Genomic DNA, 17885 nt, shown 5'->3' on the forward strand with positions numbered 1-17885 from the left:
GTGGGGCTCGATCCCAGGACACTGGGATCATGACCTGAGCTGAAGGCGGAGGCTTTAACCCACTGAGCCACCTACGCGCCCCTCTGCAGCTGATTTTTAAAGGAAGGAGTAGAAACTTACAGGCACAGAGGCCCAAAATGGTATGACCTTACCTTCCACTTTGGGAAAATGGAGGTCATGAGGCAGGACTGTCACAGCTTCCCTCTGTAACCCAAACTGACTTTATCTCCATTGACAACTGTCAGCAGAGGATGAAGTGTGAAGGCAAGCTTCATCTGGGCTCCTCCCACTCTATCCTTCCCCTGCCCCACTTGAACACTGACATGTTGAACACAACATAGGAGCACACCTCTTCCCCTCAGCCTCTAAACATGCTGGTGTCTCTCTGATTTCAAAAACAATCACAATCAGAGCTGTTCGTTTCGCTCTAGACTGCGCTCCACTTACCACCTTCTACCTCTTATTTATTTCAATGACAACCTTTATTTTTTGTTAAGATTTTATTTATTTATTTGAGAGAAAGAGAGAAAGAGCTTGAGCAGGGGGAGCAGAGGGAGAGGGAGAAGCAGACCTCCCACTGAGTATGGAGCCCAACTCGGGACTCAATCCCAGGACCCTGAGATCATGACCTGAGCTGAAGTCAGATGCTTAACTGACTGAGCCACCCAGGTGCCCTTCAATGCCTATCTCTTTTACTAAACATTAAAGGAGAAAAAAGAAACGAAAGAGCAATGAAACTAGTATAAGTTCATTATAGAAAATTTCAAAACTAAGGCCCTTCACACCTGCATCAGGAGCTCTCAAAATACTTATCAGAACAGTGAGTCAATTCAATTAATTTTGTCACCAGAATGTAAATATCTTGAGGATGGGAACATGGTTTTCCTTCTCATCCTTGTGTCCTTGGTGGACATATAAACTCTTGATAAGTATGTATTAAACAAATAACATACATCATTCATGCTATGCCCCCATAACCATATTAAGAATCTGGTATGTATACAGTCTATATTTTTAAAAAATGGCATAATGCCATTTAGAAAAGGATCATATGTTTTTGAAACCTGCTTTTCTCACTGAAAATGTACCACAAATATACTTCTAGCTGCTTTGGGCTTGTATAAAGCGTAATTTATTTAGACTGTCTTCAGTTTTAAATATTAAAAAGGAACATTGTGATAAACTTCCTTGTATCTACTTTGCATGTATCAGTCATGATTCAAATAGGCCAAATGTCTTGAAGCGGGACTGCTGCACCCAAGAATGGGAAAGAGCCTATGGCTCTTGAAATCCTGTTTTGTAATGGTTGTAACAATTCTTATGAATAAATATTAAGAAAAGAAACAGGACTGGCGGGCTTGGGTGGCTCAGTTGGCTAAGCATCTGCCTTTGGTTCAGGTTCTGATCTCAGAGTCCTGGGATCGAGCCCCGAGTCGAGTCCCTGCTCAACGGATAGCCTGCTTCTCCCTCTCCCTCTGCTGCTCCTCCTGCTTGTGCTCTCTTCCTTTCAAATAAATTTTAAAAATCTTAAAAAAAAAAAAAAAGGAACAGGACATTTATTTATTTATTTTTAAAGATTTTATTTATTTATTTGACAGAGAGAGACCACAAGTAGGCAGAGAGGCAGGCAGAGAGAGAGAGGAGGAAGCAGGCTCCCTGCTGAGCAGAGAGCCCGATGCAGGACTCGATCCCAGGACCCTGAGATCATGACCTGAGCCGAAGGCAGCCCCGGAACAGGACATTTAAAAAAAAAAATCAGTGTGTAGGAGGAAGACATCTTCTATGAGATAGAATGGTTGGGAAAGGTTTCTCCAAGATGACCTTAAGTTAAGCCTGTCACAGGAGGAATTAGCTACAGACATGCCAGAGAAGCAAATGTGAAGTCCCTGAAAGGAGAAAAGGAGACCACACTGAGCCAGGGCAACCCACTTAACACTGACTGCGTGGTGGAGAACACCGCCCCTAGGGCGGGAACCAGTAGACCGCTGGAGCAGTGCAGCAGGCCTATAAAGACTTTAGACCTTGGTGGGCATTTGGGTTATCGTAAGAGGGAACATTGAAGGTGAGCCGTTGAAGGCTTTAAGCAGTGGAATATGATGCAGTCCGTGATTCTGAACAATAGCCCTAAGAAGGAAACATCTCAAAATATAATTTTTTAAAAAATCTCTGGGTGCTAAGATTGTATGCAATTTTTAAAATGCTTTTCTGTATTTTCCAAAACTTCTTCAAAGAACATGCATTACTTTTACAGATTTTTGTTTTATTTAAGTGGGCTCTGCTTCCAACATGGGACTTGAACTCATGACCTTGAGATCAGGAGTCACGTATCCTGCTGATTGAGCCAAATAGGCAACCCTTACAGATTTAAAAATTTAGTCAGAAAATGAAAAAAGGCAACTGGAAATGGTATGAAGGACAGTGGATGGGAGTGTGATGAGTGGTAAGAAGTCAGGATCACTCTGAGTCTCAGAGAGGGATGGGAGTGGCCTGCAGTGGTTTGGCCACCATGCGCATGGAAAAAGGAGTGAACCTGACCAATGTTTCATGAGTAAAATCTGCCGGTGACTGATTGGCCATGAGAGGTAAATGGGAGGGAAGTCTAGGAGGACTGCTGGTTTCATCTTGGGTGACTGACGAGGCTGATTGTGACTCTGTTCAACTCAGTAGGAGATGGAGGAAGAGCACGGACATGGCAGGCAGTGTGAGCAATGGTGTCATAGATAAATGAGAGTGACTCACAGCCTTAGACACCCATCAGCCAGATGCATCAGGTGATAAAGTTGAGAAGTGATAGTTCTTCCAAGAAGTCTGACTGTGGAGAGAAACAGGACAGTAGCCAGAGGGAGTATAGCATTGGAGTGTTTTTGGACAAGGGAAATGAACCAGGGAGGCTGAGCAGTTGGAAGTACAGATGTTAAGGGGGTGGCTAAAGGAGAGTGAGCCAAGAAGGGTTGAAGTGGAATCCTAAGCAGAGGTGGGATTGAACCAAGAGACATCTCAGTTCTTCTGGGACAGGAGCGAGGGTGTGAGGCAGCAGGATACACATGGACAGATTCCCCTAGGGGCTCGTAGTGCCAAGATGCTCTTGCTTTTTATTTATTTATTATTAATTTATTAAGATTTTATTTATTTGACAGAGAGAGATCACAAGTAGGCAGAGAGGCAGGCAGAGAGAGAGAGTGGGAAGCAGGCTCCCCGCTGAGCAGAGAGCCCATGCAGGGCAAGATCCAAGGACCCTGAGATCATGACCTGAGCCGAAGGCAGAGGATTAACCCACTGAGCCCCTTCCTGCTTTTTATTTATTTATTCTATTTTTTAAAATATTTATTTATTTATTTGACAGAGATCACAAGTAGGCAGAGAGGCAGAGGAGAAAGCAGGCTCCCTGCAAGCAGAGAGCCTGATGCAGGGCTCGATCCCAGAACCCTGAGATCATGACCCGAGCCGAAGGCAGAGGCTTTAACCCACTGAGCCACTCAGGTGCCACCTGTTTTTGCTTTTTAAAACTTTACTTTGTGATTAGAAGGTGAGGTTATACATTAGGGATATAAATGCATAAGCAACTGAAGGCAAGTGAAGGTTTATAGTAATCTGAGAATGATAGATGGCTGATTAAAGACATGGACTACTGAACAGAGGTCCAGCTGCAGTTGGACCCACTAGATTTTTTTAACAGCTCTCCACCCCACCCCCCCCAATACGTTTCCATCATTTTTTAATGCTATGTTCTACACCCTAATCAGATACAGGCGGGGAGAAATGGAGTCATGCAAGTGATTCAGGACAGGAAGTTTGCAGAGCTGATGTAGCTTGAAAACGAGGAACTAGGGGCGCCTGGGTGGCTCAATGGGTTAAACCTCTGCCTTTGGCTCAGGTCATGATCTCAGGGTCCTGGGATTGAGCCCCACATCTGGCTCTCTGCCTCAGCAGAGAGCCTGCTTCCCCCTCTCTGCCTGCCTCTGCCTACTTGTGATCTCTGTCAAATACATAAATAAAATCTTAAAAACAAAAATGTCAAAGGTCATGAATGAGAATACCTTGAGTTGCAGATAGGGCACCTGCTGTATCAGGAAGAGTTTGGGGTTAAAAGAAAAAATAAGGGCCAAATGGCAAATCTGAGGGTTTGGGATTCTAAATAAGTAAAAGTATACATATAGTGGTAGATTAAGAAAACTGAAAAAACAGGAAGTTATAATAAAACAGGAAGTTGTATATCCAAGTTCCGGGTATGGTCATGAGATGGGACTAGGTGAAGCGTAGGTACACATGGCTAGATTTGAAACCAAGGCATTGCAAGGCCATGCTTGAAAGTACTCAGGATGGCATTATTTGAAACAGTAACAGTAAAGCAGGGTTGCTGGGGTTGCTCGATTGGTTAAACATCTGCCTTCAACTCAGGTCATTATCCCGGTGTCCTGGGATTGAGCCCTAGGTCGAGCTCCTTGCTCAAAGGGGAGCCTGCTTCTCCATCTCCCTCTCACTCCTGCTCCCCCTGCTGTGCTATCTCTCTGTGTCAAATAAATAATAATAATATATATATTTTTTAAAATTGCAAAGCAAGTTCAAGGCCTTAGTGACTCTTGCAGTGACTATGAGGTTAGAGAGCGTACAAGGGGTGAGGTTACCAAATAGCACAAGCTTTTCTGAACCTTTCCAGTCCTCTAAGGAGGTGGAAGAAAACTAGTTAGTAGCAGAGCCTCTGGCACCACAGCGGCTCAGATCCTGGCTCTAGCAGTGACTAGGTATGTGGCTGTCAATTAACTTCTCTGTGCCTCACTTGCCTTATGAGTAAGATAAAGATATACTAGCACCCATAAAGTAACTAAAGGGATTATTTTTAAAAAAGATTTTATTTATTTATTTGACAGACAGAGATCACAAGCAGGTAGAGAGGCAGGCAGAGAGAGAGAGGGGAGGAAGCAGGCTCCCTGCTGAGCAGAGCCCGATGTGGGACTCAATCCCAGGACCCTGAGATCATGACCTGAGTCGAAGGCAGAGGCTTAACCCTCTGAGCCACCCAGGTGCCCTAACTAAAGGGATTTTAACAATGCCTGCTACCCATACCAGAGCACTACTAATCGTCCATATCATTATCTCTCATTCCAACGAGGGGGTTGTAAGAATCTCTACCTTTAGAGATTCTTAAGTGTTTTGGTTTCAGAATCACTTTACACTTTAAACGTATTTTTAAGAAAAATAACAATTTTCCCAAACAAAAACATTTGGAGGTGTGACAATGTTTGCTGGTTTTACAAATATCTTTAACGTTTGGCCTAACTGAAGATAGCTGGGTGACCTTATCTGCCTCTGCATTCAATCTATTGAGGTGTGCTGTTTGAAGTATATAAAATCCAAGCATTTTCACTGACCTTCTAGAAAGGTCTTGAGGACACTGGACCACACTTTAATAAGCATTCTTCTAGTTTTCAATCATTCATTCATTCACTCACTCACTCACTCATTCAACGCTACTGGATCCCAGAGATAGAAATGAATCATATGAGTGCCTACCCTGGAGTTTAGCTGAGAGATGAAATCTAATTAAAAATTACAGCACACAGTGAGAACGGAGCAGAGGAAGGTACTACTGTGCCTAATGGGAGGCAAGGAAGGCTTAACAGAGTACAGGGAATCTGAACTTGGGCCTGAATTTCCTGTGCTCTCTTTAAGTGAAAGGAAGAGCACGTGCAAAGGCTCGGGGGCAGGAATCAATAGAGTATAAACAGCACAGGGTACACTGGCAGATGGAGGATGTTGGGCCTTAAACAAGTTAAATTTCATTCTGATAGGCCATAGGAGGCTGAGGTGACAAGAGCTTGCTTTCCTATTTTTCAAGTCAGTTTTGAGGTATAATTTATATAGAAGTAAACTTTACCCTCCTGGGTGCGTAGTTCTTTAAGCTTGGACAAATGTATTCAGTAACACTAATACAATCAAGACTTGGGATGGCTGGGTGGCTCAGTTGGTTTAGTGTATGCCTTTGGCTCGGGTCATGATCTTAGGGTCCTAAGATTGAGTCCCACATGGGGTCCTTGCTCAATGGGGAATGTGCTTCTCCCTCTGCCTGCTCTGCCTGCTGCTGCCCCAGCTTGTGCTGACATAAATAAATCTTAAAAAAAATAAAAATAAAAAAAAGACAATCAAGACTTAAAATATCCCCATCACCTCTCAAAGTTCTCTCTGTAGTCAATCCCCATCCCAGGCCCCTCAGTGGCAGGCAATTATCTGATTTGTCTACAATTTTTAACCCAATGAGCCACCCAGGCGCCCCTGATTTGTCTACAATTATTTTTCTCTGATAATTACACACACAGGAAGTTGCAGGGAGGGCCCACGTATACTCCCCTGACTCCCTCCAATGGTAGTAACATTTTATAGGACTACAGAAAATTATCATAGCCAGGAAGTGGATGTTAGCACGATACAATTAACCAGACTACAGACCGATTTCAGATTTCACCAGGGTTTCCATGCGTTAGCTTCTTTTAACTGAACAGAATTGGGCCATGGTATGGAAGATGGGCTGGCAAGGTAAGGACCTGGAAGAATGCGAGGAAATACTGGGAAAAGAAAGGACTGGAGGGACCATTTCTAGAGAACAGAAATCATCTGATAGATAGTTTGGTATAAGCACTTCATCTTTTCAGAAATAAAATATCCCATATGGCAGGACAGCAAGCAGGTTGTTTTCAATTGAAGGGCCTGACCTTCAACTGAATTGAGAAAATGTTTCCTGCAGCCAAGAAAACTCTAAATAACTATAATATTCTTGCTTAGTCTTATGCAAAGAACAGCCCTTAGTCACTTTTCTTTCTTTTGACGAACTGAAAACAATGGAGTAACTATCAAAGATCTGATGTTCCCGTGAGTTTTAGACACTTACCTGTTTGCTCTCCTAAACAGAATTAGATAACCCTCCAAACAAAAACTAAATCTCTATACTTACTCTTATTCCTTCCTGAGTGCAATATTTTTGTTCATTCTCCTACCTACTCCAGCATGCTTTGACTGTTATTGACAATGCCTTAACCTCTGTGTCTTAAGATATTTACAGACATCATTCACTCACGAAACTGTAGGGTGGTGTTGTCCTCACCTTTACAGCACAAGAAACAGAAGCCCATGTTTGGTACCAAGGATCAGACACACCAATACTGTAAGTGCTTAGGAAGATGCAGGTAAGCATTCAGTTTAAGTGTTAGCCAGCCCTGTTGGAAGCACAGTTCTCTCTATTCCACTAAACCCCAATTATGGCCTGGATGGACCGCTTTCTTTAACCACTGTGCTGGATTTAATTTAGGCAAAAGCTCCCAAAGTGCAAAGGAAATATTTCTGGTGACAAAGTTTTTGTTTAAATCCTTGTTTGTTTAAACCTTATTTGGCTGATATCTATCACTAGTTACTACCAAATACAGTCCTTGCATAGATCTGAGTGTCCTAATAGCTATTTCTTGACTTAAAGATGAGCTTTTCAAAATGTTTGAAATCAAAAAGTGCCTTAAAACCAAATTTAATTAAATTTGATAACAAACACTATTTTTATTATGTCCTGTGCTAGATATTGCATGTACATTTCAGCACTTAATCCTCCAAATACCTCCTCATTACTATCATTATTAGACACAATATCATCTGTAATCATGCTCAGTTTAAAGATGGGGAAATCAAGGCACAGGAAGGCTGTCATTTGCCCCGGGTCACACAGCTAGTAATGCGGGATTAAGAGTAGTAGCCTTAGCCTAGAGACAGGATTAATTTTACACACACACATGCACACCAAAAAAACCAAGAACAACTTCAAATATAAAAGGATAAATTAAAACCAAACATAGTACAATGAAACGGAGGCTCAGCAAGGTTAAATAATTTGTCCGAGGCTACACAGAGGATATCAGAACCAGAATCCGTTGGCTGATCTGTCTTGACTCCAAAGCATGGGTCTATTCCCAACAAAACCACGCTACCACGAACACGTGTTAAGGGGCAGTATGCATGTTCGTTGAATTAATAAGCCTGAAAACAAAGTTGACAAGAGGGTAAAAGTGTGAAAGAGAAATGAAAACGGTAAAGTGGTTCACGGTCAGGGGGAAAAAAAAAAGGAAAACACCCCCCGCCCCCAACAGTTTTCCAAGCAGCGCACTGAGGGTGAGCCAAAGTGCTGGATCAAACTTTGCGCGGGGGCCGTCGGACACCCAGACTGGCGGGGGCAGAGTCTTCAAAGAGATGGTTCTCGAGGAGCCTGCCTCGGAGCACAGTAGCCAAGCCCGGCCGCCTCCCGCGCCCTCCCGCGCCCACGCCCTCTCTCGACCGCGAGAGACCGGCCGGGCAACACCCGACGACCACCGGAGGCCAGCAGCCTCTCCGTCCCGAGCAGCTGGCTTAAAAAGAAACACAAACACATGTCCCCAGGCAGTCCGCAGCCTCTCCTCGGGGTCGGAGGCCGCCGCTCGCTTCCCCAGCCGGCCGGACAGCCACGCTCCCCAGAACCAGAGCCCCTCGGGGCCCGCAGCTCGTCGCCGTGCAGCGCCCGCCGACCGCGGACAGTCCAGCCCAGCCCGGCCCAACGCAGCGGCGCGGGCGCCCGCTGCCGGGACCCCGGAAGGGGCCAGACGGAGCTGGGGCGGCGGGGCAGGTGGGCGCCCTTCGGGCCACGCGGACCGGCAGTACCGGCGAGCAGCGGGCGCCGGCGGCCGGGCATTTCCTCTTCCTCCCTACGCGCTGCGCGGCGGCGCGCCGGCGGCCAGGCCAGGCCGAGGCCGGGCTCGGGCGCCCGACCGCGGCCTGCTGGCGAGCGCGGGGAGGCGCCGCGCCGCCCCCGCCGCGACCGCCGGCCGCGGGGCCTGCGGGCGGCTGGGCCCGGCGCGGGCAGCGAGAGGCGGGGCCGGCGTGCGGGCGGCGGAAGGAGGCGGAGGAGGAGGAAGAGGAGGAGGAGGCGGCGGCCGGGAGCCGGGGGAGAGGGGCGGGGGGTGGGCCGGGGGAGGGGAGGAGCGGGATTTGCGGAGCGCCGCGCCGCAGCCGGGAGCCGGCGGGCCCGAGAGTGACCGAGTCACGGCGGGCGCCGGCGGAGCCGCGGCGTCGGACCCGCCTCCTGGAGGAGCTCAGCCCCGGCCAGGCCCGGCCCCATTCCCGCCCCGCGCCGCCTCCCCGCCGCCGCCGCCGCCGCCGCCGCCGCCGCGGGAGCGCTCCCCTGCCCACCCCGCCCCCGCGGCCGAGCCCGGGAGTCGAGTGGGAGTCGGCCGGCCGGCGCGGGCAGCGCCGGGACCCCCCCCGGGGACACTGCAGCCGGAGCCCGGGAGGGGCCGTGCCGCCACCGTCTGAACTAGGATGTCCCGACATGAAGGTGAGAGGAGCCCCCGCCCCCACCCCCACCGCCCGGGCCTCGGCCTACCCCGCCCGGGCCAGGCGCCGCGGAGGGCGGCCGGGAAGCGGCGGAGACTTCGGTCGAGCCCGAGCCGGGCCCGAGGCGCCTGGCCTGGGAGCGAGCGAGCGAGGGCGGAGAGCCGCGGCGGCACGGCGGCCGCCGCCGCCGCTGCCGCCGCCGCCGCCACGGCCGCGGCCCTGAGCTGGGCCTGGTGCCGGAGGCGGGGCGGCCGGGCCGGCCGGAGGGTTTGCACTGTCATGGGGCGGGGGAGGGGGAGGGGAGTCGGCGGGGCCCGTTACCGGCGGGAGCCCGGCCCTCGGGACTGATACCGGACGCCGCGGCCCGCCTGGCCGGCCCCGGAGCCGCGGGCTCCGGCGCGGCCTAGCGCTCCCGCCGCCCCGGAAGGGCTCTGTGCGGCCGCCGAACGGGGCCGCAGGCGGCGGCGGGAGACAGAGGAGCCGTCCGTGGACCCGGCAGGCGCGTCCGGTCGCCGGGAGACGACGGCGAGTGCCCCTGCCTGCGGGCAACCGCGGGGCAGGCGGGAAGGCTCTGCGGCCGGGGAGCGAGAAGCCCCCGCCACTCGGAGCCCGCCCCGGCCTCGCGGCTAGGCCTCGGCGCGTCCCTGGGCTCGGGTAACCAAGTTCCCGGGGCGGATCCGGCCGGGCTGGGGCGAGTAAACTCCCTGCTCGATCACCCGGTCAGAGCGGGACTTGCTCCGGGCGGGTCGCGGGCCCCTCGCCCTGCCTGCACTACCTACCCAACCAGGTTTTGGTAAATGACCGTGGTGAGGTCTGTTAATGGTCAGGGGGCGTTTTGGACTTGTTTTTCGATCTAAAAACATGATTGGGGTTCAGTCAGATAAGCAGACAGTTCTCACCCAGTCCCAGGGCACAAAGAGAAACATGTTTAGGACCGATGTATAGGCGTTGAGCCGGTAAAAAATAAGTTAACTTCAATTTAGTGCCATATGGTTTAGAAAAAGGGGGAGGGGGTTGTGTTTTCTTTGTTTCACTACCACAAGTCTTTAAATAAACAAAAAAGTGTTAAGAGACTTGGCGAAAAGTTTATCCTGGTAAGGTTAATGCAAGATTGTAGAAGTGGCTTGCAAGTATTGTGTACTCCTGATTTTAAAATCCTGTATAGGTGATGTAGGAGTGGAGAAAGTTTAAGTGAGTCAGATTAGTGTGTGCTTCACACCACTGCAAGGGTTTTCTTAGAGAAATGCAGGCCTTAGAATTTCGAGGTTGAAAAACTCAGATTGGTTAAAATTATATTTAGAGTAAGTTTCAGAATTTGTATTATTAATTGCAGTGTTGAGATTGACTCAAAGAATATTGTGTTCAAGGATTCTGTATCTTAAAAGGCTCAAAACTAAATACCATCTTCACTTACAGTATGCAAGTGTTGGACATTTTGAGATAATAAGGTACTTAGGCTCATAGAAATATTTGGAAACTATGCCCATTTCCCCAATTTTGCCTACTTAATGAGAATGTATCCTCTATCTCTGGAATTTAAAAGAAGTTGTTACCAAAGCTCCGACCAGATTTTAATTTGGGATCTTAAAGTTGATGTTATATGTAGTTGTATGTACATTGACTACCTTCAAGACAAAATGAAACTGAGCATGGCTGCAGGCTCTTTTACTCATGAGAACTGGGATAGTTAAAACTATAGAATCAGCAGTGGAAGAATGGTTTGAGACCCATTCTTCTGGTTCAGAAAAACATCCAGATAGCTCCATTCTAATTGAATGGTGTCCTGGGAAGATTCCTTTACCCTCAGTAATCTTTTAGAGTAAAATTCTTGAATGTAACACGAATTCTGTAATTTAAGCCCATTTCCCCCTATTTGGCCCTGTGGAAAGGCATATGGTTATGAAACTTACATTACCTTTTAGTTACTTGAGTATTACTGAACCTCAGCACATTAATAGCACACTTGCTGGTAACTTAACATAATGCCAGATGTTTCTGAAAAAGGAACATTCTTATAATTGGTCAGTTGAAGGCCTACAGTACAGTATTTGACAAGTGATTATCTTTTAAGGGGCTACTTTAAGGCCTAAGGCAGGAGTGGCAGCCTCATTAAGAATCACATTTAATTCATTAGATATCTGTTTTGTGGAGTATTGGTTCAGGCTGCCACTATTCACTCTATTAACAAATGTAGAGTTTGACACCCTCACTATTGTAGTTCTTTTCCCACCTTTCTATTTCTCGGGCAAACGAATCCCATTTCTTTTAGCATTTCTTTAGTGGTATGATTTTTGTGGTCTTTTAATCATCTGTCCAACCTCCAAATTCTCTGTGGTTCTTATTTCCTTTCACACTGTGACCCAGAACTCGATGTAGTAGTCTGGTAAAAGAGCTGAAGTGTGATGCCTGTAATGTATTTGGATTATGCTACCTTTTCAGGGCCTTCCGAATGCATGTGATTTGTTACTTTGTCTTTGTGCCCACCCTAAAGAGTTGCAGGATATTATATGTAATGATGTAACTTTGGACAGCACAGCCCCAAGATGGACATCTGTCAAGCTTAGAGTCTCTACCTTGCAAAGCAGTGGACCACCTCTGAGAAAGGAGATGCAACCAGGAACGTAAAGAAATGCTCTAGCCAGGGTTCAGCGTACTTTGTCAGCCAGGTAGTAAATACTGTAGGCTGGATGTGCTGGAAGGACTCTGTCATCTCTGCCATTGTGGTCCAAAAGCAGCTATAGACCACATGTAAATGAATAAGCACAGCGTTGTTCCAATGAAAACCTTATTTTTGGATGCTGACATTTGAATTTCATATAATTTTCATGTGTCATAAAATGTGAGTCTTTGTTTTACCATTTAAAAATGTAGAAACCATTCTTAGCTTGAAGGCCATACAAACACACGTGGTGGCTGAATTTGGCCCAGTTTGGCCTGTGGGCTATAATTTGCCTACTTCTTTTCTCAACTAGAGCTTTAGAGAGTTGATGGAACTGAAATTGTTGGGAGCCCGTAAAGGGCCCACTCTGCTCGGTATTCATTCCATCATTTCCTTTGGATGATGGTAGTGGGGAGTAACTGGTTTGGTCCGTGGTCTGTACCTCAGTTTCTAGCCGCGCTGTGTAGCTTGGTAGAGAAGTAATTGTTCTTCAGGGTGGGATACAGGCTTCCCAACTTCTCAAGACGCTGTCTGAGTGGAGACTTCAGTACTCTATATATATAAGTTTCCTGCTTGCCCAGTATGACTTTTCTAGCCAGAATTCTATTTTTCCAGCTTCTACGTCTCTTTGTAATGTTCTTGTCATGTTAACAAACCTTTTACTTCAGTGCTGGGTCACTTTGTGTTCACCATGCCAACACCGTCTAGTTCCAGCAAAACCAATCATTGCCTTTTTTATTTGTATGAATATTTTTTTAATGTTTCACTACATACTTTCTTTTGAATTTGTTGAAAAATAAGAATGTTACTTAGAGCTTGAAATTCATTTAATAGCTGGGCAAATTTTAAACACGTCAAATTACTCAGTGCTTATTAACTAAAATGAAATTATCAATGTTCTTGCATGAGTTTGAGCCTAATTGATTACCTGCAGTTGAAACACATGTATTGCCTTAATTCAGTCAACCTTTTTTCAGTTGCTACTATGTATAGGGCACTTTGCTAGAAACCGGGGAATGTAGGGGTGAATGAATGAGAGACCCAGCTCCTCATCTTTAGTTCAGTGGCACAACATCCACAGACAAATGTGAGACATGCCTATGGAATGGCTAAATGAATTAATAACAAAATAATTACCAGCTTTTTTCTTAACCAGATTTCTGCACTTCAGAGGGGGAATCTGGCTTTGAGTGCCGTCTTAACTTTCTGGTGGGCTACTCTTAATTTTGGAAAAAATTGAGATTTCAGATAGAGTCCTTATCTTTCCTGGATTTGTATTTCCCCTAGCATTTAAAAAATTCTCATATGTAAAAATGATACCGAGTAAGTGAACAGGTAGGTGGTCATGTTCTGATATTATTCTCCGAAGCATCTGATACTGTTTGTTTTCCAACTGTAAAGTACAGAAGTAGGCAGGCCATTAATCTAGCTTTTAAAAGTTGTACCATTTTTTAAAATTGTGTCACTCTTGTTAGAAGATTTAAATTTTCTCTTCTCTAAAAAAGTTATCTGACACTAAAAGCATACATGCTGACGATCCCAGAGTGAAGTACAATAATTTTGTTTTCAGGATTTGGGAACTCCAAAACTAGGATTGGTAATTGGCTTGTGATTTTAATGTGGTGACTTTTGCCTTCCTGTAAGCGAAGTAAATTGACTCCCACTGAAAAGATTTTTACCAACATGTCAGATCATTTATTTTATTTTAACTATGATCTGTTAAAAGATTATGACATTCTTATTTAAGGCTTTTTCAGTTCAATAAATTGTGACTTATATTTACCTTGACTTTCAATAAAGGATAGATAAGAATGTAAATATTTTAATTTCTCTGGTCTTCAGTTTCATGATTTCATAGAAAGCTCATTTTGGATTTCATTTCCCCTAAATTTTGACATTCATGTTTAAGTTAAAATGTCCGAAAATATAATTTTCTTATTTTAAATTGGAAATTTAATCTGGAAGAAATTCCCTTCAGTTTTAGAATTTTAAGATATATTAGCAGCAATCTTATTTAAAGATTGAAAACTTTTTTTTTTAACAATAAAAATGTAATAAACTGATGTGAAACAAATCCCTAGACCAGGCTTGCAATATCTTCAAAATGAAGAAATCCGTGCACTTATGAGTCATAATTTTCAAAACTTTAGCTTTATAACATTTACCAAGTACATTTGCTGAAGTTTATGGGTTTTTTGGTGTTTTTGTTTTAAACTGGAGGTCCAGAAGCTATTTTTAGTGAAGGTTAGGTATTGTTGGATTATCCTAGAAATAGTGTTTTTTAATTACAGCATAAATATTCCTGGGGGTTATTTTCATGAGCATGAACTCAAAGGAAATATTTCCTACATTTTATATTCATAAAAGTTAAAGGGGTGCCTGGTTAAGCATCAGACTCTTGATTTTAGCTCAGGTCATGATCTCAGGGTCATGAGATCTAGTCGACTCCCTGTTGGACTCCAGACTGGGTGTGAAGCCTAATAGTCTCTCTCCCTCTCCAACCCCCTCCAGTGCGGGTACTTGTGCGGTTCTCTCCCCACCCTGAGTTAAAAGTAAAATGCTGTTCATAATTAAAATCTCTGTTTGTAAAAGATTTGTTCCGTATTCATTTTAGTGTTGTCCTAGCAGCCATGATTTTTTAGTTTTTTTTTTTTTTTAAATGATAAGGTATAGATTTTTTTTGTTGCGGAAGTTATTCATTAAAATGAGGAAAGTGGGGCACCTGGGTGGCTCAGTTGATTAAGAGTCCGACTCTTGATTTTGGCTCAGGTCATGATCTCAGGATTGTGGAATTGAGCCCCTTGTGGGCTCTGTGGCTGAGTGCAGTCCGCTTGTCCCTGCTTGCACACACACATTCCCCTCTTTCTCGCTCACTCTCTCTCAAATAAATAAAATTATCTTAAAAAATTATTTTGATTATTTTAATTAAATTTATTTTTAAAAATGAATTTGTAGAACGAACCCTTAAGAGGTGTACAATCAGAACTTTTTAAAAAATGTAATTTTTATATGTTAGCCATGATGGAGATATGTGATAAGGCAGACCGTTTTCTAAGGGCACACATTACCTAGATTCCGTGGGAAGGAAGTGGGAGATCAAGAAAAGAGGATGTTCTTGGTATGGTAAGGGCAAGAGGACAGGATGGTGTTGGCAGAGGAAAGTTTAGGCAAGTTGGGCATGAAGCTTGGAAATGATCTGTAGCCACAGGCAATTAGAAACAAAAGACCAACTTTCTTGCCTGAGGAAATGTCCTAAGGGCTGAGCACCAAGAGGTGAAAATTTGGTGTCCTGCAAAACTAGCAAGAGATGAATTTTCTGGTTAGGCACCTTCCAGGGTGCCATCCCGATTAGCTCTCTTACTGCCCTCCCACAGTGTTTGCTAATGGTGGTTTTAGTTGTCTTTCTGAATAGTAACAGAGCAGTGTGGGTCCATCCGCTTCGTTTATGTGGTCAGTGTATTTCTTCCATGGCTGCAGTGCCACCCAGCAGTCCAGAAGATTTCACTGCTGGCTGCAAGGAATATCAGAAGTATGGATGGGTCCCTGCAAGTCTATCACTGCTGCTAGAAAAAGTCAGCTGGAATCACAAGAGTGCGTCAAGTCAAGTCACCTTCAGCTAGGAGGGACAGACAATAAATGGGTGAAGCCTCTTGACATCATGACTAATTAGGTTTAGCATTAAGTCCTGCTGAATTGTGTAGGGCTTATTTTTTTTCCCTCTCTTGCTGGTACTCAGTGCCAGTGTCATGAACTTCATTTTTTTTTATAGTAAGAGGATTTTCATTAGAGTCACTTTAGAGTGCTAACTTGAGCTAGTACAACAGTCACAGGCATATTCAATTATAATTTATTTTTTGGTGTTGACTTATTTCTTTTGTTGTTCCTTATTTCTTTTGTTGTTCCCTCCCCTCCCACCCAGTAAAATTAAGGGTCCCTCTAGTGGCATGCCTACCTTATTCTCCAAGCATTTTTTTATGCTGTAATTGTTTGCTGGTTTCCCTCCCCAGGAAGCTCCCTGAAAGGTAGGTATAGTGTTACACTTACCTTTGTGCCCTACCACGGAGCCCAGTGTCCCGCCGTGAGAGGCCAGACATCTATGTGAACACTAGTGTGTGATTGTTGGAGATGTTATTACTCTTGTAAAAAAATGGTGAGACTAGAAACTGCTGTCTTTTTTTTTTTTTTTTTTTTTTTTAATCTGGGGAGCTGGTTAAGAAGGAGGGAGAATGGGGGAAAGGGGATTTGGGACTTTCATAAACGTAAGAGGGGGATAAACTACACAGAACAAAAAATCTTAAGAGGAACTGACTCTTGGGGGAATGGTTTGGGATTAGCCTCAGGTACTGTTTGGTTCTACTTCTAGCTCTAGTTTCAGATTAACTGGCTGTGGGTTCTGAATATTAATTACACCATGCATGAGTTTCCTGATTCATTCAGTTATTCATTCAGTGGCTATTTATGGGCTTCCCACTCGAGTACCACTCAAAGTCATCTCCAGAGCTTGCCACAAGTTGTTGACCCTTGCTGCAGGATGATTATATTCAGTGGCTTTGAAACACCTTTGGGAATTAAATGCTTTCCTGCTGCCCAGGCTGTGGTTCTTTTCCAGTATGCTGGAATTAGTCCTTGAAGTTTATATTTTATGATGGGGTAATTAAATCATGTATGTATTTTAATGTTTTGGCAATATTTATCTCCTCCTCCTTTTTCTTTTTCTTTTTAAGCTTATTTTTATTTAAGTTTCTCAATTACTTCTAACTCTACCTGGCAGTACATTTCTTTCTGTAACAGTATTGTCTTTTGACTATGGTAGTCTCAACACACATCTGTGTATGTTAATCTGTGTTCAAGAAGGTTATTCCTCATAGATATATAAGTATCTTTTTGATGCTTAGAGAGAAAACAGCTCAAGGGATAAAATGTTTAAATTTTGTATTCAGTTTAGGGTTTTTTGGTGCAAAGGCTTAATGGCTATATAGCAACTGTTGAGTGAGTAAGCACACAGTAACTGCTTTTTGGTATTCTTCCTCAACCAGTATTCTCCTTTCGTGTCCTCTATGGTTGTAGAGGTTTGGCACTATAAGGAAATGAGAAACTTTCTAAGTTAGGAGTTAAGGACATTGCAGTAAAACAGGCAGGGATTTGTTTGTTTGTTTGTTTGTTTTGTTTTAAAGATTTTATTTATTTATTTGACAGAGATCACAAGTAAGCAGAGAGGCAGGCAGAGAGAGAGAGGAGGAAGCAGACTTCCTGCTGAACAGAGAGCCCCACTCACGGCTCCATCCCAGGACTCTGGGATCATGACCTGAGCCAAAGGCAGAGGCTTTAACCCACTGAGCCACCCAGGTGCCCCCAGGCGGGGATTATTTATAGGAATTGTTACAGGGGCATCTGGGTAGCTCAGTCGGTTAAGTGTCTGACTTGGGTTCAAGTCATGATCTCAGGGCTCCCTGCTCAGCAGGGAGCCTGCTTTTCCCTCTCCCTCTGCCCCCACTCATGCTCAGGTGCACACACTCTGTCAAATAAATAAATAAAATCTTAAAATAAAAATAGGGGCGCCTGGGTGGCTCAGTCAGTTGAATCTGCCTTTGGCTCAGGTTGTCAAATAAATGAATACAACTTTGAAAAAAAATAAAGGAGTTGTTATAGATGTGTCTCTTCTAGAAGAATGAAATAAATACTGGGAGCTGGGGGTGTTTGAGAATTGGGAACCAGGTAGTTTTCATAATCAGAGATCTTGCATTCAACCTAAAAAGCTAGGGATTCTGATACAGTTAATTGCAACTTGAAATTAATGTAAAGTTTGCAATTTGTGTGTGTGGCTATAGCTATGGATATACATAGTGGTCACAGGGGAGGGACTGATCTTCCCTTCCCTAGGAAAAAT

The 17885-nt window shown here is 44.9% G+C and overlaps 1 protein-coding gene across 1 annotated transcript in view; it reads left to right on the forward strand.

Moving 5' to 3' along the window:
* The first annotated feature begins 9174 nt into the window (after window positions 1-9174).
* KCMF1 (potassium channel modulatory factor 1) overlaps window positions 9175-17885 on the forward strand; it is a 77552-nt gene continuing 68841 nt past the window's right edge. Inside the window, exon 1 of the mRNA XM_059188237.1 lies at window positions 9175-9340. Coding sequence (XP_059044220.1) covers window positions 9325-9340 — 16 coding nt within the window. The 5' untranslated portion in view covers window positions 9175-9324. The remainder of the gene's footprint in view (window positions 9341-17885) is intronic.

Source organism: Mustela lutreola, chromosome 9 (assembly GCF_030435805.1).
Source record: "Mustela lutreola isolate mMusLut2 chromosome 9, mMusLut2.pri, whole genome shotgun sequence".
Lineage (NCBI taxonomy): Eukaryota > Metazoa > Chordata > Mammalia > Carnivora > Mustelidae > Mustela > Mustela lutreola.